The sequence below is a fragment of the Salmo salar genome, chromosome 16 (genome assembly GCF_965601325.2).
Source record: "Salmo salar chromosome 16, fSalSal1, whole genome shotgun sequence".
In the NCBI taxonomy this organism is placed as follows: Eukaryota; Metazoa; Chordata; class Actinopteri; order Salmoniformes; family Salmonidae; genus Salmo; species Salmo salar.
The window spans coordinates 83,951,093-83,977,632 of NC_138306.1; the positions used below are offsets into that span (position 1 = coordinate 83,951,093).

Consider the following 26,540-nt stretch of genomic DNA (forward strand, 5'->3'; position numbering starts at 1 on the left):
GAGCTATAGTCTGAGACATTGGGGGGGTGGAGCTATAGTCAGACATTGGGGGGGCCTGAATATGATAGTCTGATAGTCTAAAGGGGCCCGAAGATGAGAGATGGGAGAGAAAAGGGGGGAAGGGGAAGAAAACAGAAAGGGGGAAGAACCGAATGACCCGTTTCTGGAGACGAGTATTAAGATCTCTCTCTGGACATGAGATGAATTTACCTAACTGACATCAGAGGATGCAGGGGTGAGGGGTGGGTGTAGGAGAGGAGAGACGGACGAAGGGGGCGATGGGTGTAGGAGGGGATAGAGGGAAGAAGAGAGGGATGGGTATAGGAAGGGAGGAAGAGACTGATTGATTTAAGGCAACAGAGAGACCAAGAGGTTGCAGTTTAGATTGAAGACAACAGAGAGACCAAGAGTATGATTCAATAGAAGAGTAGCATGAGGAGTACAGTAGATAGACTCCAGATCATTCCATTACTGCAGACATTGACTTCTGTCACTGTGGCAAGTGTCTTAACTCAGTTTGTTGTTGCCAAAAGCGATATGCAACTTTATTCATCACACTTGTGAGTGATGCAAACAGTTAGCAAACATAAGGCCTAACTTTTTTTGTTGTTCACTAAATAAAAATGGAATAGACAACTAGAATTAAAGGGTTTTAAACTTAGATGACACACACTGGTACATTTGTGTGTCTTTGCACAATTTCAGACATCCAAGAGAAATCTAATGGACATTATTGCAGTATTCTTATAATTCAAGAGAGGAGAGATTGCCAATGTGAAATTAAACAAAATGCAAACAAGATACAGTTACAATGTGCACCAACACTAATTACTGTAACCCGATATAGGTCCCCTTAAATGGTATAATATTGATAGACGTGTCCTCAAACAGATTAAATTCGATAAATGTGTTATTTGTTGTACGTTCTTGAATATGTTGTTAAAATCTTCATTATGATTAAATACCCAGATAAACCAAATCATAATCTTTGACAACGAATCATGCGACTATCCCACTAACACCACGCGGGCTGGGCATCTCGTAGATGTGCGTGCGCTATGCCGGCAGAATCTGATGAAAAAGTCTAAATTAACAGATAACATTAATGCGTAAGCAATTTACAAATGGCAACTAAATCGTAGACATATTTGAAGTGGAACTAAATATAACTATTATAGAATCAAATTAGGCCTATAAGAAATGCAATTCGCGACTTGGGCCCATAATAACGCATAACTCTAGACAAATCTACCATTCAAAAGTATGAATAACCTATTATTATGCTAAATATAAGCGACACTCACCCAACATCCACCTTCCGTGAAAGAAAGACGACTTGACTTTGATAACGCACAAAAGAAAATAAGATCTGTCTCTTGCTTTCCATAATGCGTTTCTAAAGTGGAGAATAGCGCATCATTTGATTGAATTTTGGCGGCAGTGTGACCTACTAGCTCAGGCCCAGGGACGATATGAGACAACCAAGAGAGGAGTGGTGCGCGTGACCAATATGAATTAAAGAGACAGTCTTGTGTCTTTCGGGAGCGCGCACGTTTCGTTCGACCGCAAAATACGTTTGTCATATCAAAGGATTTTAGGCATTCAGGCATTTCCGGCAGGAGAAAAGAGTTTGACGGTGAAAATGCACAGAAGGACGCACAGAATATTGATGATGAATGCCAATAGATTCTAATGCAAAGAGACCCCCGTGTCCCTCTCTCTCCACACACACACACACACACACACACACACACACACACACACTAAATGCAGCATAACATGCTCTTACCTCACCGACACCTGTCTGCAGGATCTTCAGAGCAGTTTCAGATTCCAGAAAGTTCTTCTCTGCAACTAAGTAAATTACAATATAAAATAGTTGCCATCTTGCAAAAAAATAATATTCTTGCTATTAAATATTAAAAAAACACCAGAGTGGCTCAAAAATCTATTTTATACCCCTATCTCACTTGTTGTCCAAGTGTGTGTGTGTGTGTGTGTGTGTGTGTGTGTGTGTGTGTGTGTGTGTGTGTGTGTGTGTGTAGATATTGTCTTGGTGGTTTATACAGAGCAGCGGGACATTGGTTCAATTTGACCCCGTCTGACCCCAGTAACAGGTCCACTTACCGGCTTTCTCTGCCACGTCTTCAGCACTCAGGTTCTGGCTGTTGGGCCGGACACGGAATGTCAGGGCAGGCCCCACCACACTGTAGAGAGACAGACAGGAACATTCCGTCAAACTATTGATTGATATAGCTGGGGCCGGGAGAGAGAGAGAGGGGTGGTGGGATGGTGGTAGGAGCAGGAGGACTGGGGGGTGGGGGGAGCCTTCATTTTGGGTGTGAATAAGCCCCAACAACGACTACCCCGAACACTTTTTTCTTATTTTTTTCTTAGGGGGTGGATCAACTTTAATATTGCAGATAGATTGTTGCTTCCATCAATGTAATTGTCTGCATCATTTCCAATCCCCCATATATTTTTGGGGGTAACATACATACATACATACATACATACATACATACATACATACATACATACATACATACATACATACATACATACATACATACATACATACATACATACATACATACAGTACAGTACAGTTGAAATCTGAAGTTACATACACTTAGGTTGGAGTCATTAAATCTCGTTTTTCAACCACTCCACAAATTTCTTGTTAACAAACTATAGTTTTGGCAAGTCGGTTAAGACATCTACTTTGTGCATGACACAAGTCATTTTTCCAACAATTGTTTACAGACAGATTATTTCACTTATAATTCACTGTATCACAATTCTAGTGAGTCAGAAGTTTCCATACACTAAGTTGACTGTGCCTTTAAACAGCTTGGAAAATTCCAGAAAATGATGTCATGGCTTTAGAAGCTTCTTATAGGCTAATTGACATAATTTTTGTCAATTGGAGGTGTACCTGTGGATGTATTTCAAGGCCTACCTTCAAACTCAGTGCCTCTTTGCTTGACATCATGGGAAAATCAAAAGAAATCAGCCAAGAGCTCAGAAAAAAATTGTAGACCTCCACAAGTCTGGTTCATCCTTGAGAGCAATTTACAAACGCCTGAAGGTACCACGTTCATCTGTACAAACAATAGTACGCAAGTATAAACACCATGGGACCACGCAGCCGTCATACCACTCAGGAAGGAGACGCGTTCTGTCTCCTAGAGATGAACGTACTTTGGTGCGAAAAGTGCAAATCAATCCCAGAACAACAGCAACGGACCTTGTGAAGATGCTGGAGGAAACAGGTACAAAAGTATCTATATCCACAGTAAAACGAGTCCTATATCGACATAACCTGAAAGGCCACTCAGCAAGGAAGAAGCCACTGCTCCAAAGCCGCCATAAAAAAAGCCAGACTACGGTTTGCAACTGCACATGGGGACAAAGATCGTACATTTTGGAGAAATATCCTCTGGTCTGATGAAACAAAAATAGAACTGTTTGGTCATAATGACCATCGTTATTTTTGGAGTAAAAAGGGCCGACGCTTGCAAGCTGAAGAACACCATCCCAACCGTGAAGCATGGGGGTAGCAGCATCATGTTGTGGGGGTGCTTTACTGCAGGAGGGACTGGTGCACTTCACAAAATAGATGGCATTATGAGGAAAGAAAATGTGGTGGATATATTGAAGCAACAACTTAAGACATCAGTCAAGAAGTTAAAGCTTGGTCGCAAATGGGTCTTCCAAATGGACAATGACCCCAACCATACTTTCAAAGTTGTGGCAAAATTGCATAAGGACAACAAAGTCAAGGTATTGGAGTGGGCATCACAAAGCCCTGACCTCAATTCCATAGAACATTTGTGGGCAGAACTGGAAAAAGTGTGTGCGAGCAAGGAGGCCTACAAACCTAACTCAGTTACACCAGCTCTGTCAGGGGGAATGGGCCAAAATTCACCCAACTTATTGTGGGAAGCTTGTGGAAGGCTAGCCTGAAATGTTTGACCCAAGTTAAACAACTCAAAGGCAATGCTACCAAATACTAATTGACTGTATGTAAACTTCTGACCCACTGGGAATGTGATGAAATAAATACAATCTGAAATAAATCATTCTATCTACTATTATTCTGACATTTCACATTCTTAAAATAAAGTTGTGATCCTACCTGACCGAAGACAGGGAATTTTTACTAGGATTACATGTCAGGAATTGTGAAAAACTGAATATAAATATATTTGGCTAAGGGGTATGTAAACTTCCAACTTCAACTGTACATACATACATATACACACTTTTGTTTTAGAATATACCTTTATTATTCCCCACAAACCCTACCACCACTCCCCCAATTGGAGTAAACTAATAAACAATAACACTTAGGCTTCTACCTTCAGTTTATACATCTTATACACATTTTACAGACAATTTTACAATAGTTATATTTTGTTTGTTTGTAGTCCTTCCTCTATTTCTGATTTCCTCAACTCCTACGTCCTCTCTCCTCCATTCTGCCTCACCTCCTTTTGAAAAAATTCTAAGGTGATCGAGGAGAGGCAATGTGGATGAAAATGCGCTTGAATGAAATGAGAGTCTCCTTCTCCACTTGCTAATGACGTTTACAGGGTGGATCCCAAAATAAATGTGTAAAGAGATAAAAACAAACTAAGTTAGTTGTGCAAGACATGTTATAGATAAAACGATAAGTAGCATTTTGTTCTTAAACATGTGCATGGTTTTCTCCGCCAAAATAAAAGCTGATTCAAAAGGGTTGTGGCAGATTTCCAAACTTTTCCACGAAGGACTCAGGTAGGATCCAAACGATTATCCTCGATGAAAGGTGGCTATCGAGGAGGGAGGACACTTCCATTCACCTAGCAAGGAATTTACATCTCCTCAACCACTCATCGGTTTCCGGGTCACAGAGGAGAGAGGACGGAGGAGAGAGGACGGAGGAGAGAGGGTGTAGGAGAGAGGACGGAGGAGAGAGGACGGAGGAGAGAGGGTGTAGGAGAGAGGACGGAGGAGAGCGGGTGTAGGAGAGAGGACGGGGGGTGTAGGAGAGAGGATGGAGGAAAGAGGGTGTAGGAGAGAGGACGGAGGAGAGAGGGTGTAGGAGAGAGGACGGAGGAGAGAGGACGGAAGAGAGAGGGTGTAGGAGAGAGGACGGAGAAGAGCGGGTGTAGGAGAGAGGACGGAGGGTGTAGGAGACAGGATGGAGGAAAGAGGGTGTAGGAGAGAGGACGGAGGAGAGAGGGTGTAGGAGAGAGGACGGAGGAGAGAGGGTGTAGGAGAGAGGGCGGAGGAAAGAGAGTGTAGGAGAGAGGACGGAGGAGAGAGGACGGAGGAGAGAGGACGGAGGAGAGAGGGTGTAGGACGGACTTTTGCCCAAATGAGAAAAGGCCACAGAGGGAGCTCCACCTAGCCGCCACACCCAAGTTTGAGCTCAGTCGTCAAGCAGTAGAGGAATGGAGCATGTTGCCGTTGATCATAGAAGTACCTGAGCTGAGATGCCCCCTCTACACTGAGATGCCCCCTCTACACTGAGATGCCCCCTCTACAAATCAAATGTATTTATAAAGCCCTTCTTACATCAGCTGATATCTCAAAGTGCTGTACAGAAACCCAGCCTAAAACCCCAAACAGCAAGCAATGCAGGTGTAGAAGCACGGTGGCTAGGAAAAACTCCCTAGTAAGGCCAGAACCTAGGAAGAAACCTAGAGAGGAACCAGTTTATGAGGGGTGGCCAGTCCTCTTCTGGCTGTGCCGGGTGGAGATTATAACAGAACATGGCCAAGATGTTCAAATGTTCATAGATGACCAGCAGGGTCAAATAATAATAATCACAGTGGTTGTCAAGGGTGCAACAGGTCAGCACCTCAGGAGTAAATGTCAGTTGGCTTTTCGTAGCCGATCACATTGAGTATCTCTACCGCTCCTGCTGTCTACACAGAGATGCCCCTTCTGCACTGAGATGCCCCCTCTGCACTGAGATGCCCCCTCTGCACTGAGATGCCCCCTCTGCACTGAGATGCCCCCTCTGCACTGAGATGCCCCCTCTGCACTGAGATGCCCCCTCTGCACTGAGATGCCCCCTCTGCACTGAGATCTTCTGATCCTCTCATTTTACATTAATACGTTATTTGACAATCAGGACGATGCACATTTATTAACATTTCTGTAAATGTGCCAGATTTAACCAGCCAACTAATTATCATCTGCTTATTATCAATTAGCAGCCAGCTAATTGTCATCTCTCCTCATTTGACCAGTCGGCCAGTGGGCCTCTATGCCTATAGCCTACCTGATGTTGATGAAAGAGCCAGTGGAGAGTGGGATCCTCTCAGCCAGGAGCCCCAGCAGACGCACCCCGTCGTACAGACTGAGGGGGCTGCGGAGAAATACACATGCATTCATACACACGGACACACTCATACACACTCATACACACGGACACACTCATACACATGGACACACTCATACATGCATACACACAGAGCACTGAAGAAAAAAGCAAAAGCACAAACACGCACACACACACACACTTACATACACACGCCATGTACAGTCAAAGACTCTGAGACAGACGCGTAGACAGACAGACAGATATATGCTCCTACACCAACATTTCTGTGTTTATGAACATTAGGGTTAGAAGACCTTTGGTTAGTGACGATGTAGCCGTATTCCTCCTTCACATGTGTGGTCCCTCCTGGTGGTTCTTTCTTCCCCTGCGTCTCTGTTTCCACCGGGGCCCCTGGCTCCTTCACACTGGCTCCCTCTGTGGCAGGAGGGGCCCCTACGGTGGGAGGCTTATCTGGGGAGGCTTGGGGCCCAGGGGGCGGGGCAGGAAGGGAGGTGGGGGCATCTAGCACGGGAGATTTGTCCACCTTGTGTGTCATGGCCCCCTCAGTGATCTGATGAGGAATAGGAGGAGGCACCAAACACCTTAACATCCATTATAATAGGATTTAATAAATACATGTTTTATTTGAATATTACTCCAGGATATGTAAAATAGACCACTGATTTCCTCAGATTGTGGATGTTCTGCCACTTACTGTTTGTTAGATGCAACGACAACAACCAGAAAGACTAATTATTGCCATTCAACATTTACTGTAAATGCTATTAACATTGTATAAAAACAATAAAAAAATCATATTGTTAAATAAACAACACGAGCAATAATTGAATTTGTAGAGTTTTACTGGACTGTTTTATCTCAACTTACCTTCTTACGTGGGGCAGCACTGTTCCGGTATTTATCTGAAAAGCAAAAGAATAACGATTCTCATTACCTGACACACAGATAATAATTGTTTCAGTATCTGTAATTGTCACGGTGTAAATCGTCACAGTATAATCCTACCACAAAATGTCACCTTTTTCAGTCTCATTATTATTATCATGCCATTTTGTATAAAGATACTGCAGGTATTCCTGCAGTGTGTTGTGGTGCACAACGTGACGTCCTTTATTATATCACAGTATCTCATTTAATGAATGATACTAGTGACATATACAGTAGTCTCGCCTTTTGAGGCCACAACTTGGAAGGGTCTTTCTGTGTGGTGAAAAGACTGTGATTTCAGACAACATTTCAGTAAGGTGTTTTCTGTAAAGTGCTGGACCAGTGAATTACACTACCGGTCAAAAGTTTTACAACACCTACTCATTCAAAGGTTTTTCTTTATTTTTTACTATTTTCTACATTGTAGAATAGTAGTGAAGACATCAAAACTATAAAATAACATATATGGATTCATGTAGTAACCAAAAAAGTGTTAAACAAATCAAAATATATTTTCTATTTGAGATTCTTCAAATAGCCACCCTTTGCTTTGATGACAGCTTTGCACACTCTTGGCATTCTCTCAACAAGCTTCATGAGGTAATCACCTGGAATGCATTTCAATTAACAGGTGGGCCTTCTTAAAAAGTTAATTTGTGGAATTTCTTTCTTTCTAAAGACCAAGTCCATATTATGGCAAGAACAGCTCAAATAAGCAAAGAGAAACAACAGTCCATCATTACTTTAAGACATGAAGATCAGTCAATACGGAACATTTCAAGAACTTTCAAAGTTTCTTCAAGTGCAGTCGCAAAAACCATCAAGCGCTATGATTAAACTGGCTCTCATGAGAACCGCCACAGGAAAGGAAGACCCAGAGTTACCTCTACTGCAGAGGATACATTCATTAGAGTTACCAGCCTCAGAAATTGCAGCCCAAATAAATTATTCAAGTAACAAACAGATCTCAACATCAACTGTACAGGGGAGACTGTGTGAATCAGGCCTTCCTGGTCGAATTGCTGCAAAGAAACCACTACTAAAGGACACCAATAAGAAGAAGAGACTTGCTTGGGCCAAGAAACACGAGCAATGGACATTAGACAGGTGGAAATCTGTCCTTTGGTCTGGAGTCCAAATTGGAGATTTTTGGTTCCAACCGCCGTGTCTTTGTGAGACGCGTGTGGGTGAACGGATGATCTCCACATGTGTATTTCCCACCGTAAAGCACGGAGGAGGAGGTGTTATGGTGTGTGGGTGCTTTGCTGGTAACACTGTCTGTGATTATTTAGAATTCAAGGTACACTTAACCAGCATGGCTACCACAGCATTCTGCAGGGATTCGCCATTTGATGCGTTGCACAAGGCATCACCAGGGGGAAACTACCTGCCCTCCATGACACCTACTGCACCCGATGTCACAGGAAGGCCAAAAAGATCATCAAGGACAACAACGACCCGAGCCACTGCCTGTTTACACCGCTACCATCCAGAAGGCGAGGTCAGTACAGGTGCATCAAAGCTGGGACCGAGAGACTGAAAAACATCCTCTATCTCAAGGCCATCAGACTGCTAAACAGCAATCACTAACTCAGAGAGGCTGCTGCCTACATTGAAACCCAATCACTGGCCACTTTAATAAATGGATCACTAGTCACTTTAAACAATGCCACTTTAAGTAATACCACTTTAATAATGTTTAGATATCTTACATTACTCATATCATATATATATATATATATATATATATATATATATATATATATATATATATATATACATATACACACTGTATTTTATACCATCTATTCCACCTTGCCTATGCAGCTCGGCCATCGCTCATTCATATATTTAAATGTACATATTCTCATTCACCCCTTTAGATTTGTGTGTATTAGGTAGTTGTTGGGGAATTGTTAGATTACTTGTTAGATATTACTGCACTGTCAGAACTAGAAGCACAAGCATTTCGCTACACTCGCATTAACAACTGTTAAACGTGTATGTGAGCAATAAAATTTTATTTGATCCCATCTGGTGGGACTATCATTTTTTTTTTTCAACAGGACAATGACCGACACACCTCCAGGCTGTGTAAGGGCTATTTTATCAAGAAGGAGAGTGATGGAGGTTTGCATCAGATGACCTGGCCTCCACAATCCCCCGACCTCAACCAAATTGAGATGGTTTGGGATGAGTCGGACCTCAGAGTGAAGGAAAAGCAGCCAACAAGTGTTCAATATATGTGGGAACTCCTTCAAGACTGTTGGAAAAGGATTCCAGGTGAAGCTGGTTGATGGAATGCCAAGAGTGTACAAAGCTGTCATCAAGGCAAAGGGTGGTTATTTGAAGAATCTCAAATATAAAATATATTTTGTTTTGTTTAACAATTTTTTTGGTTACTACATGATTCCATATAAAATTTCATAATTTTGATGTCTTCACTATGATTCTACAATGTAGAAAAGAGTAAAAATAAAGAAAAACCCTTGAATGGGTAGGTGTTCAAAAACTTTTGACCCGTAGTGTAGGTCTGGTGCTTTGACAGGGTTCAGCTGCTTGCCTGCGCTATAACAAACCTGCTGTGTCGGTGCCCAAGTCAGTAGCACTCTCCATCTGCAGCTGTTTCAGTGCTGCAGGCAGGTTGGCCAGCTGTGGAGGGGTTAAGTCCTTCATATCGATGCCATAGTGGCCCAGGAGCAGAGCCAGTTTCTGCAGGGTGTCATCTGAACCAACAGACAGGGTCATGCACAGTTAGAGGGGACAGGTCAATAGGCAGGTGATGAAAAAAGTACAGGCAGGCCAGACATTAGGCATCCAATGTGTCAGCCACAAGCAAGAAGATAAAAAAAAATACCCTATAGACAGGGGCGCCGTATGGGGAAGGGGGGGGGGGGGGGGGGGGTTAGGACGATTCTAAGGGGGCCAGTCACAGGGGCCCTAAAAAATATTACAACATTGGGTAAAAAAAAATCTATATTAAATGATTAACCTATCATCATTAATATAATATTTTATTTACAATGTACTAAGAAACTAAGAGTTTCTTTTTCTTTTCTTGTTTATGGCAAAAAGTAAACATCCAGAGAGCCTCTGTATTGCCCAACCCCCCTCTATTTACATGAAATGGTTTGATCCTGCCCCAGGACCTTTTGACAGGTCAGAATTCACAAGGCACTACAGAGGGTAGTGCGAACGGCCAAGTACATCACTGGGGCCAAGCTTCCAGCCATCCAGGACATCTATACCAGGCGGTGTCAGAGGAAGGCCCTAAAAACTGTCAAAGACTCCAGCCACCCTAGTCATAGACTGTTCTCTCTGCTACCGCACGGCAAGCGGTACCGGAGCGTCAAGTCTAGGTCCAAGAGGCTTCTAAACAGCTTCTACCTCCAAGCCATAAGACTCCTGAACATCTAGTCTAATGGCTACCCAGACTATTCGCATAAAATAATACAATTTGATTTGAAACCAGGCGTGATAGGTACTTGCTAGCAGTGAATTGCGAGTGACAAGTGGCTTCCAAAAACGAAAAGAAAGAAAAGAAAGACAGGAGAGAAAAAAGGGCGACAGTATGTCACCCGATTTTTTACAAAGGAAGGTGGGTGTAGACCGTGAGTGGTGGAAATGAACCTGTTAGCTTCGTCCATAGTGAAATAAGCTACTTTCACTCCCCTAACATTAGTTACTTAATATTATCTTCACAGAAAATTCTGAGTGTTTACATTCTGAGTGTTTACATTCTGAGTGTTTACATTCTGTGTTTACATTCTAAGTGTTTACATTCTGAGTGTTTACATTTCGCTCCTCTTTTAGCCGACATTTAATCAATGCAGGCAAACTTTTAGCAAGCTATTCATACTAAATCAGTTGTCCCTGCCCCTGCCTGGTGCCAGGCCCAACAGAAACAGCTTCAGGCTCAGCAGCCCTGTCTCCCCATCCCCCTGAACCAGCCCTGTCTCCCCATCCCCCTGAACCAGCCCTGTCTCCCCATCCCCCTGAACCAGCCCTGTCTCCCCATCCCCATCCCCTGAACCAGCCCTGTCTCCCCATCCCCCTGAACCAGCCCTGTCTCCGCATCCCCATCCCCCTTGAACCAGCCCTGTCTCCCCATCCCCATACCCCTGAACCAGCCCTGTCTCCCCATCCCCATACCCCTGAACCAGCCCTGTCTCCCCATCCCCATACCCCTGAACCAGCCCTGTCTCCCCATACCCCTGAACCAGCCCTGTCTCCCCATACCCCTGAACCAGCCCTGTCTCCCCATCCCCATACCCCTGAACCAGCCCTGTCTCCCCATCCCCATACCCCTGAACCAGCCCTGTCTCCCCATCCCCATACCCCTGAACCAGCCCTGTCTCCCCATCCCCCCTGAACCAGCCCTGTCTCCCCATACCCCTGAACCAGCCCTGTCTCCCCATCCCCCTGAACCAGCCCTGTCTCCCCATCCCCATACCCCTGAACCAGCCCTGTCTCCCCATACCCCTGAACCAGCCCTGTCTCCCCATCCCCATACCCCTGAACCAGCCCTGTCTCCCCATTCCCATACCCCTGAACCAGCCCTACTCCCAACTGAAGGAGGTGAGCAGCCTTGTGTTGAATGACATGTCAGTTGGCATAATTGCAGGTACTGCAATGCATTGAGGACAGGAATGTGATTCTCCAGTCAGGAAAAATCTCACTTGACACAGAAGCAGCCAATATCAGAGCCTTAAAGGAAGAGATGCAGTCTCTTAGAAATGGATGGGAGTCTCTCCTGTCTGAGGCAACACTGCAAATGGATGTTGCACCTGAATTTAGCAAGAAACACAGCCGCCAGAGGAAAAGGAAGAGATTCCATGATGAGACCTCTCAAGAGACAGTTCAGGACAGTGCTGCAGCGGTGTTTCGGAACACTGTGTTTTTTACTGCTATGGACAACATCATAAGTGACTTGGACACTAGGTTCCACACCACTGCAAAACACTTTGAATCATTTTCTGCTGTTCTGAAAGTTGGGCAGATTAGTGAGGGTAAAGTCCCTTCTGTGTGCCAATCACTGATCATGAAGTATTCCAGAGATCTTACACCTGAGTTTCATAATGAAGTAAGACACCTGAACACTGTATCTGCTGACACTTTCCCCCCTAACTTGTCCCCTCTTGGTCTCCTGAATACAATCTGTAAGATGCAGCTGCAAAGCCTTTTGGAGAAGTGTGCATTGCTTTACGTATATTTCTGGTGACGAGAGAGCTTTCAGTAAGCTAAAACTGATAAAAAACTATTTGAGGTCCACTATGTCCCTGGACAGGCTTTGCAGTCTTGCCATGCTGTCCATTGAAAGCCAGTTAGCTAGAAAGCTGTACTTCAAAGACTTGTTCAGTGACTTTGCTAGCAAGAAGGCTCGGCGCTGGGCCCTTGGTAAGTAAGGCTGAACAAGGGCCAGTGATAACTGTTAAATGGCATGGCTATGGATATTGGATCACTATGTCAGGATTCACCTAGCGGTCATGATTTGGGTCTGTACAAATATTTGATGTATTAGAATAATTGATTATGCTTATGTCATATTAATAGAAGGGGAGGGGTTATAGGGTCCTAGACTACAGATTAACAATATATACATATTCATTATATAGTTTTAGAATTGGTCCACAGTTGTTTGCTCTTTCTTTCTCTCTCTTATAAAGAAGACCCATCTTAGAAATGTGTGACTGAGACAGAACTCTGCAGGGGAGTGTGGGAGATAAGAGACTACTCAGACATTCCACAAAAAATCTACTTTGGGGAGGGGACATTTATTGCCTAGCTTTTAGATAAACACTGAAACTCTCTGTTTGTACAGCTGTGGACGCAGGGTTTTGGTCTCAGGAGTAACATGCGTGCTGTCTGCAATTGCATTAATAAAGGTTTTTGAATGATTTAATTAAATATATTGTCATAATGCTAATTTCACCAATGAGCCAATGATGATTGACAAGGAGGAAAGGAACGAACCATAACAACTACACACATGATGCCCACAGGCTGAGAACAAGATATATCTCAAAGTAATGGCTGGATTGCCATAAAATTCGTTGTGCACAATCAAGACTCCAAGTGGAAGAAAGTTATTGATTTGGTGACCTCTTGACCTTTCCTCTAGCGCCACCATCAGGCCTTTTCATTTCCATTTTGTTTTCCATTTCTACTTTTCCAGCTGCTTATTTCCTAGTTGGTATGTATACTTAGTTCAACAATCTGCTGCTGATTTGATTATTTTGTTTGTTATATTATTCTATCGATGATAACGTTAATTTATTTTAATTGAAAAGGTTAATGTATATTTAAGTTGTGTTTATTTTAAGTTATTCATTAATGTTAAGAGAATTTTCCATTGAAGAATTTTCCAAATAAAATGACATTTAGACTGTAAAAGATGGCCTTTAGCACATTTCTTATAGAGGGTATCAGTCTTGCATTAAATAGTGAATTCCACTGTATGCAGAATGTTGCATGCATGTCTGCACAGTGTTATATTTTCACAGCTCACTGTCAGTAAATATTGGACTACAAGAGAGTTGCAAGCCTGCAAAGCTAAAGTTATTTAAAGCTTTCAATGGGTCGATTGGGTTCTGGAGGTGTGTGGTTACAGCAATTGCACAGGGTTGGTGTGGCCTGTGGTGGTGGTGGGGCCCAATGTGATATATTTTCATGTGGCACACACCCACCCACCCACCCACCCACCCAGTGGAGGCTGCTGAGGGGAGAACTGCTCATAATAATGGCTGGAACAGAGTGAATGGAATGGCATCAAACATGGAAACTATGGAAACCATGCATTTGATGTATCTTTGATACCATTCCACTGATTCTGCTCCAGTTATTGCCACGAGCCCGTCCTCCCCAACCTCCTGTGACACACACAACACCCCAACCCCCCCCCCCCCCACACACACACACACACACTGACTGCCACACACTCACCATCCAATCCAGCCAGCGATCCATAGTCCTTCTGAGCTTTCCTCTGCGTCTGATCCAGCTGCTGCTGCTTGTGGACCTCCACGTCCTGCTGGGAAACGTAGTTCTCTGCATAGTCCAGAGGGAAGTCCAGGTCCTGGTACAAGGGAGAGGTAGAGATCGGTGCTGCTGCCCCACGGTGGCGGGAGGTCGGCTGGGCGGGGGAGGAGAGGTACAGGGAGACCAGGTCCTGGAGCACCTGGCGGTCTCGGTCCTGGGGGCGGGACCCTTTACCCCCGGCGTGAGAAGAAGGGCGGGGGAAACCACCACCCTCCAGAGAGTTAAGAGAGCGCTCCTCGTCGTCCTGGTAACCATACTGCTGCTTAATAAACCCATAAACAGACACAGAGATGCCCTCTGGGAAAAGGAATTGATACAATCTACTGTATTTGTATTTATTATGGATCCCCATTAGCTTTCTGGGGTCCAGCAAAATTAAGGCAGTTTATACAATTTTAAAAACATTACAATACATTCACAGATTTCACAACCCACTGTGTGCCCTCAGGCCCATACTTCACAACTACCACATATCTACAGTACTAAATCCATGTCAACGTGTGTGTATAGTGCTTATGTTATCGTGTGTGTGTGTGTATGTCTATGTTTGTGTTGCTTCACAGTCCCCACTGTTCCATAAGGTGTATTTTTACCTGGTTTTTAAATCTAACTTTACTGCTTGCATCAGTTACCTGATGTGGAATAGAGTTCCATGGCTCTATGCATTTTTATTAATTTTTTTATTAAAATGTAACCTTTATTTAACTAGGCAAGTCAGTTAAGAACAAATTCTTATTTACAATGACGGCCTACTGGGGAACAGTGGGTTAACTAACTTGTTCAGGGGCAGAATGACAGATTTTTACCTTGTCACCTCTGGGATTCAATCTAGAAACCTTTCAGTTACTGGCCCAACGCTCTAACCACTAGGCTACCTGCCGCCCCATGTAGTTCTGTACACCTCCCATAGTCTGTTCTGGACTTGGGGACTGTGAAGAGACCTCGTGGCATGTCTTGTGGGGTATTATATGGTATTTATCTACAGTGTATTTATATCATAGTATCTATCTACTGTAGAGATTAAGTGTATTTACACCATACTACTCATAGTTATATAGTATCTATCTACAGTGTATTTATATATCATAGTTATATAGTATCTATCTACAGTGTATTTACATAGCATAGTTACATGGTATCTATCTACAGTGTATTTATATATCATAGTTATATAGTATCTATCTACAGTGTATTTATATATCATAGTTATATAGTATCTATCTACAGTGTATTTACACCATACTACTCATAGTTATATAGTATCTATCTATCTACAGTGTATTTATATATCATAGTTATATAGTATCTATCTACAGTGTATTTATATATCATAGTTATATAGTATCTATCTACTGTAGAAATTAAGTGTATTTACATCATACATCATAGTTACATGGTATCTATCTACTGTACAGATGAAGTGTATTTACATAACACTACTCATAGTTATATAGTATCTATGTACTGTGTATACATTCGTACACACATGAACTATATGTGGTAATAGTAGTTATGTGTGTATGAATGTATATACAGTAGATAAATACCATATAACTATGAGTAGTGTTATGTAAATACACTGTAGATGTGTGTGTGTGTGTGTGTGGTGGTGTGTGTGTGTGTGTGTGTGTGTGTGTGTGTGTGTGTGTGTGTGTGTGTGTGTGTGTGTGTGTGTATATGTGTGTCCATTCCCACCTGGCGGTAAGGGTCCAGAGTTTGCATGTGGAGGGACTGGGAGGCCTTTGAGGGATCCACGATCATGTAGTCCAGGTAACTCTGCATCAGGTCTGGGTTGGGATCGTCCCCTTGAGCCTTGGTCCTGGAGCTGGGAGGATACTGCATCTTGGAAAGATGGGCATTCTGCACAGGTTCTGAGGACCTGAGAGATACAGTGTGAATGGACAATATCAGAATAAGGCCAACCCCTTAGCACTTGCAGACCCTCATAGGGAACATAGCTTCCCTCACTCACAAGAACTCAACTTCCAAGTCATCCTGCACCTGTCTAAAAATGGCTTCCCTCTACTGCAGGAGTATTTGGCTCCAGTCCTCTGAGGATGGCTTCCCTCTACTGCAGGAGTATTTGACTCCAGTCCTCTGAGGATGGCTTCCCTCTACTGCAGGAGTATTTGACTCCAGTCCTCTGAGGATGGCTTCCCTCTACTGCAGGAGTATTTGACTCCAGTCCTCTGAGGATGGCTTCCCTCTACTGCAGGAGTATTTGATTCCAGTCCTCTGAGGATGGCTTCCCTCTACTGCAGGAGTATTTGATGCCAGTCCTCTGAGGATGGCTTCCCTCTAATGCAGGAGTCTTTGACTCCAGTCCTCTGAGGATGGCTTCCCTCTACTGCAGGAGTATTTGATGCCAGTCCTCTGAGGATGGCTTCCCTCTACTGCAGGAGTCTTTGATGCCAGTCCTCTGAGGATGGCTTCCCTCTAATGCAGGAGTCTTTGACTCCAGTCCTCTGAGGATGGCTTCCCTCTACTGCAGGAGTATTTGACTCCAGTCCTCTGGGAGGCCCCACTGCGGGCTCCGTCCCGGGAGGCCCCTCTACTGCAGGAGTATTTGACTCCAGTCCTCTGAGGATGGCTTCCCTCTAATGCAGGAGTATTTGATGCCAGTCCTCTGAGGATGGCTTCCCTCTACTGCAGGAGTATTTGACTCCAGTCCTCTGAGGATGGCTTCCCTCTACTGCAGGAGTATTTGATGCCAGTCCTCTGAGGATGGCTTCCCTCTAATGCAGGAGTATTTGATGCCAGTCCTCTGAGGATGGCTTCCCTCTACTGCAGGAGTATTTGACTCCAGTCCTCTGAGGATGGCTTCCCTCTACTGCAGGAGTATTTGACTGCCAGTCCTCTGAGGATGGCTTCCCTCTACTGCAGGAGTATTTGACTCCAGTCCTCTGAGGATGGCTTCCCTCTAATGCAGGAGTATTTGACTGCCAGTCCTCTGAGGATGGCTTCCCTCTACTGCAGGAGTATTTGACTCCAGTCCTCTGAGGATGGCTTCCCTCTACTGCAGGAGTATTTGACTCCAGTCCTCTGAGGATGGCTTCCCTCTACTGCAGGAGTATTTGACTCCAGTCCTCTGAGGATGGCTTCCCTCTACTGCAGGAGTATTTGATTCCAGTCCTCTGAGGATGGCTTCCCTCTACTGCAGGAGTATTTGATGCCAGTCCTCTGAGGATGGCTTCCCTCTACTGCAGGAGTATTTGATGCCAGTCCTCTGAGGATGGCTTCCCTCTAATGCAGGAGTCTTTGACTCCAGTCCTCTGAGGATGGCTTCCCTCTACTGCAGGAGTATTTGATGCCAGTCCTCTGAGGGCCACTTTTTCTAACAACATTTGAGTCTGACTTAGTCTAGTTGTGCTCTATGTCAGACTCTCAGTGACAGTGACTTACTGTCTGGTTAGGTCACTCATCAATGGGACCACAATGGAAATAAGTATCTGAATGAACTGTGCTATCCCGACCACGTTTAAAGAATATACATGTACTGTGTGTATACGTTTTTAACTGACAAATAAAACCAACCAATCAATCAACTACCAGTGGAAGAGAGAGACGCAGAGGCTGTGGCCTGTCCCTCGTGGACTGGATTTTAAACATCTCTTCTCTAAACTCAAAGATCTGCTTCTGGGGTTTTCTAACGGTCTCTTCCTAATCTCATAACCTTTCCTGGCTGCTATTACAAAACAATTCCCCCATTGAGTCACAGACCTTCCCGTGAAAATCTGCAGACAATAAATGGAACAGATGTAATTATAGATCTGCTTTTAATTATAGCCAACAGAGCAGGAGACTCACTGAGACGAGGGGTTGTCATGACGTCCAGACGAGGGGCGGGTCAGTGAAACACGGCTCAGCTCCTTTCGAATGACGTACTGGGTGATGTCATCCTGCCAGGACAATCCTGCACAGCCATAGGCCGATACAGATGTCAATCACAGTAGTCATAGATATAACCTGGTAACTTGAGGAGTGTGACCTTATAGAGCCCTCAGCCCTGTTGCCGTGGTAGCAGATGAGACCTGCTTATCTGTTCATTATCTTTACCACCATCACTAAGGTAACAGTTTACTTTTACAACCACACTCTGAACCTAACAACCTTTGTGGGAATGGGTTAGTGATTATGCATGGAGTATGGATATGTCTATATGTGGCTGTGTGTGTGTGTGTGTGTGTGTGTGTGTGTGTGTGTGTGTGTGTGTGTGTGTGTGTGTGTGTGTGTGTGTGTGTGTGTGTGTGTGTGTGTGTGTGTGTGTGTGTGTGTGTGTGTACATGTGTGTGTGTACATGTGTGTGTGTACATGTGTGTGTGACTTTAATTACCTTGCATCATCAGTTCCTTGAGCACTTCCTGTAGTCTGTGCAGCACAGGCACTGACACCTCATACAGAACCCTCTCCTGCTGGGGCAGCAGACACTGGCCAAACAGTCCATCTACAGAATATAGAGAACACATCAGAACACATCAGAACCCAACAGAACCCTCTCCTGCTGGGGCAGCAGACACTGGCCAAACAGTCCATCTACAGAATATAGAGAACACATCAGAACACATCAGAACCCAACAGAACCCTCTCCTGCTGGGGCAGCAGACACATCTACAGAGCACAGAGAACACAGCAGAACACACACACGCATGCATGCACACAAACACACATATGCACGCGCACACAATTATGGTGATGTACTATGGTGATGTTTGTGTGTTTGTAGATGTGTGAGTGGGTCTCGATGAGTCATCGCCCAGCTCTATTCTCTCTCTCTAACATACACATGGGGGAGAGACACTGCCGTCAGCTGGGTGATGTCACTGTTGCCATGGAAATGGTGGGAAAGAGACGTGATTGGTTAAGAGCAGGTTGACGGAGAGAGGCCGTATGTTTACACACCGATGCTCAGAGTGTGCCTCATCGTACATGAAGGCACACATGCTCAAACACACTCGCAAACACATTTGCACACATGCAGTTCTGTAGACAAAAATCAGGAAACACATGACAACTGCCATTGAGTTAATTGAGTATGAATAATGTAGTATTTCCTATGAGACAGTAGACAGCAGAACACCTGCCCATCACAACAGTTGAACTGGTTAACGTCATTATATGCACGAAGTCCCAAATGGCACCCTATTCCCTATATAGTGCACTACTACCCAGGGTCCATAGAATAGGGTGCCATTTGGGATGGACCCTGGAACTGGGGAGCAAATACCATTTCCAAGACAGGATGTGACTGATTACAGATTAAACAACAGAGTCAAGAGACAAGGGGGGTGAAACAAGGGGGATGAGACAAGGGGGGTGAGACAAGGGGGATGAGACAAGGGGGGTGAGACAAGGGGGTGAGACAAGGAGGGTGAGACAAGGGGGATGAATGAAGGAGGGAAGACATAACGGACGAGGGGGGAAGGAAAGAGATACAGGGTTCAATGTGTGCTGTAGGTTTTACTCTTAGCGGACTGTTTGTTTTAATACTGGGTGTCAAACTCTAGTCCTCCAACGCAGAGAGGAAGAGGCGAAGTGAGAGGGTTTACTCCACCCAAAGTCTGTCCAAGAAAATAAAACCAGGAAGTGAGGAATTTTTGTATGGAGATCAATGAGAGAGTGTGGAATTTGGTCAACACACTTTTTTATTGCTAATTTGCTACGTGAGGCTTATTCGATCTAATAGAGGTTTCGTAATGGTTAGGTTGTTATGAATGAACTGACATAAGTAGATGTATGTAGCATTTTGGCAACTTTATATGGAGTTTTTCCTGTTGTTGACAAGCGTATCTGTCCTCTGATTGGCTAGAATAGTGCCACCTTACACAAATGACTGATGATTGGTTGAGAGAAATTGATGATAAAATGATTGTGGGGGCTGTCTTGTTAGACTTCAGTGCAGCTTTTGACATTATTGTGTTATGGCTTTACACCCCCTGCTATAATGTGGATAAAGAGTTACTTGTCTAACAGAACACAGAGGTTGTTCTTTAATGGAAGCCTATCAAATATAATACAGTTAGAATTAGGAAATCCCCAGGGTAGCTGTTTAGGCCCCTTGCTTTTTTCAATTTTTACTAACGACATGCCACTGACTTTGAGTAAAGCCAGAGTTTCTATGTATGCGGATGACTCAACACTATACACGTCAGCTACTACAGCGATGAAATGACTGCAACATGCAACAAAGAGCTCAGTTACTTTCAGAGTGGGTGGCAAGGAATAAGTTAGCCCTAAATATTTCTAAAATTAAAAGCATTGTATTTGGAACAAAACCCTCACTAAACCCTAAACCTCAACTAAATCTTGTAATAAATAATGTGGAAATTGAGCAAGTTGAGATGACTAAACTGCTTGGAGAAACACTAGATTGTAAACTGTCATGGTCAAAACATATTGATGCAGTAGTAGCTAAGATGGGGAAAAGTCTGTCTATAATAAAGCGATGCTCTGCCTTCTTAACAACACTATCAACAAGGCAGGTCCTACAGGCCCTAGTTTTGTCACACCTGGACTACTGTTCAGTAGTGTGGTCAGGTGCCACAAAAAAGGACTTCGTAAAATTGCAATTGGCTCAGAACAGGGCAGCACGGCTGGACCTTGGATGTACACAGAGAACTAATATTAATAATATGCATGTCAATCTCTCCTGGCTGAAAGTGGAGAAGAGATTGACTTCATCACTACTTTTATTTATGAGAGGTATTAACATGTTGAATGCACCGAGCTGTCTGTCTAAACTACTGGCACACAGCTCGGACATACATGCATACCACACAAGACATGCCACCAGAGGTCTCTTCACAGTCCCCAAGTCCAGAACAGACTATGGAAGGCACACAGTACTACATAGAGCCATGACTACATGGAACTCTATTCCACATCAAGTAACTGACGCAAGCAGTAAAATTACATTTAAAAAACACCTTATGGAACAGCGGGGACTGTGAAGCACACACACACACACACACACACACACACACACACACACACACACACACACACACACACACACACACACACACACACACACACACACACACACACACACACACACACAAATTTAGTACTGTAGATATGTGGTAGTGGTGAAGTAGGGACCTGAGGGCACACGGTGTGTTGCGAAATCTGTGAATGTATTTTAATGTTTTAAAATTGTATAAACTGCCTTAATTTTGCTGGACCCCAGGAAGAGTAGCTGCTGCTTTGGCAGCAGCTAATGGGGATCCATAATAAATACAAATACCTGATCTCGACTCCTCCTGCCTGTCTGCCTTCCATCTTTGAGGACATGTATTTCCATTGTTAGAGCGGTCACTCGACCATCTTGTCAATATAATAGAAAATCTTCGTCAAGCGTCAAAGTCTCTTCCTGTTTCCGTTTCAACTTATTGATAAATTACTTGAAATGGAAACAGGAAGAGACTTTGGCACACGAGGACTAAGAATTTGACACCCCTGTCTTATTAAAGAACTGCCAACACCCCCTGGAGTGTCTGGTGACAGTGAGATGATTGTATAGTGAGACGACGTGAAGAAGATGGGTTAGATAGAGAGATGGTGTTATCATGTCATACTGACCATCTGAGCAGTGCTGGTCTCTGGGGCAGAGCTTCTTCTCAAACAGACAGCCTGAGAAGCACATGGAGAGGGGGAGGAAAAAGAGAGAGAGAGAGGAAAAGAGAGAGAAAGAAAGACAGAAAGAGGGAGGGGGAAGAACAGAGAGAGATAGAGAGGGAGGAAGAGGGCGAGAGGAGGAAGGGAGAGAGAGATTTTCTATTATTTCAGATTTTCTGGCAATTGACAATACGTCATGACAATAATGTACCCTTGAATTAAACTGGAGGAGGGAAATGGAGAGAGAGAGAAAGAGAGAAAAAGAGAGATAGAGAATTTAAGAGCCGTTAAATTCTACAACCACCTAAAAATAAGCGATTCCCAAACCTTCCATTACAAAGCCATCACCTACAGATGAATGAACCTGGAGAAGAGTCCCCTAAGCAAGCTGGTCCTGGGGCTCTGTTCACAAACACAAACACACCCCACAGAGCCCCAGGACAGCAACACAATTAGATCCAACCAAATCATGAGAAAACAAAAAGATAATTACTTGACACATAGGAAAGAATTAACAAAAAAACGGAGCAAACTAGAATGCTATTTGGCCCTAACAGAGAATACACAGTGGCAGAATACCTGACCACTGTGACTGACTATTGAGAAAGGTCGCCGTAGGCAGACCTGGCAATCAAGAGAAGACAGACTATGTGCACATTGCCCACAAAATGAGGTGGAAACTGCGCTGCACTTCCTAACCTCCTGCCAAATGTACGACCATAGTAGAGACACACACAGTGCTTTCGGAAAGTATTGACCCTTTGACTTTTTCCACATTTTGTTCCATTACAGCCTTATTCTAAATTGGATTAAATAAAACATTTTCCTCATCAATCTACACACAATACCCCATAATGACACAGCAAAAATAGTTTTTTAGACATTATTGCAAATGTATTAAAGATAAAAAACATAAATACCTTATTTAAATAAGTATTCAGACCCTTTGCTATGTTTCCAGTGATCATCCTTGAGATGTTTCTACAACTTTAATTGGAATCCACCTGTGGTAAATTCAATTGATTGGACATGATTTGGAAAGGCACACACCTGCCTATATAGGGTTCCACAGTTGAGCAAAAACCAAGCCATGAGGTGGAAGGAATTGTCCGTAGAGCTCCGAGACAGGTTTGTGTCAAGGCACAGATCTGGGGAAGGGTACCAAACTATTTCTGCAGCATTGAAGGCCCCCAAGAACACAGTGGCCTCCATCTTTCTTAAATGGAAGAAGTTTGGAACCACCAAGACTCTTCTTAGAGCTGGCCGCCCGGCAAAACTGAGCAATTGGGGGAGAAGAGGCTTGGTCAGGAAGGTGACTAAGAACCCGATGGTCACTCTGATACAGCTGCAGAGTTCCTCTGTGGAGATGAGAGAACCTTCCAGAAGGACAACCATCTCTGTAGCACTCCACCAATCAGGCATTTATGGTAGAGTGGCCAGAAGGAACCCACTCCTCAGTAAAAGGCACATGACAGTCCGCTTGGAGTTTGCCAAAAGGCACCTAAAGGACTCTCAGACCATGAGAAAACAGATTCTCTGGTCTGATGAAAGCAAGATTGAACTATTTTGCCTGAAGGCCAAGCGTCACGTCTGGAAGAAACCTGGCACCATCCCTACGGTGATGCATTGTGTTGGCAGCATCATGCTGTGGGGATGTTTTTCAATGGCAGGGACTGGGAGACTAGTTAGGATCGAGGGAAAGATAAACGGAGCAAAGTACAGAGAGATCCTTAATGAAAACCTGCTCCAGAGCGCTCAGGACCTCAGACTGGGGTGGAGGTTCATCTTCCAACGGGACAACGACCCTAAGCACACAGCCAAGACAACACAGGAGTGGCTTCGGGACAAATCTCTGAATGTCCTTGATTGGCCCAGCCAGAACCCAGACTTGAACCCGATTGAACATCTCTGGAGAGACCTGAAAATAGCTGTGTAGGGATGCTCCCCATCCAACCTAACAGAGCTTGAGAGGATCTGCAGAGAACAAATGGGAGAAACTCCCCAAATACAGGTGTGCCAAGCTTGTAGCGTCATATCCAAGAAGACTTGAGGCTATAATCGCTGCCAAAGGTGCTTCGACAAAGTACTGAGTAAAGGGTCTGAATACTTATGTAAATGTGATATTTTAGTTGTTTATTTTTAATACATTTGCAAAAAATTCAAAAAAACTGTTTTTGCTTTATCATTATGGGGTATTGTGTATAGATTGATGAGAGGGGAATTGAAAAAATATATATTTTAGAATAAGGCTGTAACGTAACAAAATGTGGGAAAAGTCTAGGGGTCTGAAGACTTTCCGAATGCGCTGTATATCCCTCAGACCCATAAAGAATTTGAAAACAAATCCACATTTTGATAAACTCCCATATCTACTGGGTGAAATACCACAGTGTGACATCACAGAAGCAATATTTGTGACCTGTTGTCACAAGAAAAGGTCAACCAGTGAAGAACAAACACCATTGTAAATACAACCCATATTTATGTTTATTTATTTTCCCTTGTGTACTTTAACTATTTGCACATCATTGCTAAACTGTATATAGACATAATATGACATTTGAAATGTCTCTATTCCTATGGAACTTTTGTGAGTGTAATGTTTACTGTTCATTTTTTATTTAACTTGCTTTGGCAATGTAAACATATGTTTCCCATGCCAATAAAGCCCTTTGAATTGAGAGAGAGAGAGCAGGGGGGGGGGGGGGGGGGTGTGTGTGTGTGTGTGTGTGTGTGTGTGTGTGTGTGTGTGTGTGTGTGTGTGTGTGTGTGTGTGTGTGTGTGTGTGTGTGTGTGTGTGTGTGTGTGTGTGTGTGTGTGTGTGTGTGTGTGTGTGTGTGTGTGTGTATGAAGGAGGTAATGGGTGACCTTTACAGAGCTCCAATCTGCTCGGGGAGGAAACACGGCCAGATGTGACACAACACGGCTGTACACACTGTGTGTGTGAGTGTGTGTATGTGTGAGTGAGTGAGTTTGCATTCATGATTATGTGTGTACAGTATTACAAAAACAGAAACTGGAGACAGACTGGCCTAGAGGGCTGTCTCTCTGTGGGTAAAACAATATGATTCCCCAGACACAAAGACAAGATCACAGACAAGACAAGATGAAACATAAAGGAGAAAACAGAGCATGTCTGTCCGTGCACCAGAAATAGTATTAGTTGTCTTTCAAATACTTTAGCTGCATTTGATTGAGTTTGCCCGGCGCCGAGCAACGGAACAGTTCCAACGGTCCAAGCCTCGTCCATCTGGCACTTCAGGCAGGCTCAATCAAAGGCTCGAAGTATTTGAAAGAAGTCAGATACTATTTGAATCCATGTCTGGATATATCTGCCACATGATGACTAATACACACTCTATCCCTCCCTTTCTTCACACGCCTCTCTCTCTTCCTCTGTCCATCCCTCTCTCGTCTGTCTGCAGCAGTAGCAGGGGAGATTGTTGCCAAGCTAGAGTCCATCACAGACTGGACAAACCACTAGTGCACTGCCCCCGAGCCGCAAGAGCATGTCAATCAATCAACCGCATACAAAAATACAGACTATCAATCCCAGGGGGCTACATCATAGTACATCTCTTGTTCTAGTAATGAGTATAGCTGTATCCTGCATCTAAGATAATATACTTTGGCCCTGTATTCTAGACCTATTCTTGACTGTTGTACAGCACTGTGTTGTATCACCTATTTTGCATTCTGTTGGTGTGACCTTGTGATGTCATCTATGGCAATGTCCATTGTGTTCTACCTCAAGAAACTCAAGATGTGAAATAAGACCAATAAAGTGAAGTGAACTGGGTTGGAAGTATCATAGCAACAGTCATTTGATCAAACTGCGTGGCGTTATTCTCTGGGCTGTTTTGTTGTTATTTCAGCTGTTCAGAAATATGAGGGAGAGATGTAACACACAACACAAGTTTAGCAGGAATCTAGGATATCTCTGGGGAAGAGGCATGTGCTGAAGGCTGATTATGTGTATCCCACAACAGTCAATAAAAGCTATTACAGCAGTCAATAATTAGCACAGGGCTGTATCATAGCAACATTTGCTGCATTGTGCTGTATACATGCATGAGTCAGAGCTCCATAAACAAAAGAGTTCCAAACAGCATGGACATAATTATCACCTTGGATGTTTCCACCCCACACACACTTTTATGAATTCAATCCCAGAGTTAAACTCAGTCACATGACTGGGTGTTTCCTGTTCTTTCTCCACGGTGATCTGAGTTTGTTTTCCTCCATCTCCCTTCCCATAAATCTCCCTCTCAAACTCTCTCTCTCTCCCCCTCAAACTCACTTTCTCCCTCTCAAACTCACTCTCTCTCTCCCCCCTTCAAACGCTCTCTCTCTCTCCCCCCTTCAAACTCTCTCTCTCTCCCCCCTTCAAACTCTCTCTCTCTCCCCCTCAAACTCTCTCTCTCCCCCTCAAACTCTCTCTCTCTCTCCTCTTCAAATTCTCTCTCTCTCTGTCTCCCCCTCAAACACACTCTCTCCCCCCTCAAACTCTCTCTCCCCTTCAAACTCTCTCTGCCTCTCTTTCTCTCCCCCTCCCCCTCAAACTCTCTCTCTCTGCCTCTCAAACGCTCTCCCTCACTCTCACTCCCCCTCACTCTCCCGC

The 26,540-nt window shown here is 44.0% G+C and overlaps 1 protein-coding gene across 6 annotated transcripts in view; it reads right to left on the minus strand.

Moving 5' to 3' along the window:
• ptprnb (protein tyrosine phosphatase receptor type Nb) overlaps positions 1 to 26,540 on the minus strand; it is a 40,154-nt gene that overhangs the window by 9,703 nt on the left and 3,911 nt on the right. For 2 of the 6 annotated variants that reach the window (XR_014380782.1, XM_082962336.1), the window contains exons 2-12: positions 21,884 to 21,934; positions 18,639 to 18,749; positions 18,113 to 18,218; positions 16,001 to 16,184; positions 14,210 to 14,567; positions 9,847 to 9,993; positions 7,208 to 7,242; positions 6,634 to 6,890; positions 6,278 to 6,364; positions 2,128 to 2,207; positions 1,790 to 1,854 (exon numbers count right to left, since the gene is read on the minus strand). Coding sequence is in view for 5 of the 6 variants with exons in the window: in XM_082962336.1 (XP_082818462.1) it covers positions 1,790 to 1,854; positions 2,128 to 2,207; positions 6,278 to 6,364; positions 6,634 to 6,890; positions 7,208 to 7,242; positions 9,847 to 9,993; positions 14,210 to 14,567; positions 16,001 to 16,184; positions 18,113 to 18,218; positions 18,639 to 18,749; positions 21,884 to 21,934 (1,481 nt within the window). In the remaining variant the exon portion in view is untranslated. 6 annotated transcript variants of the gene reach the window in all.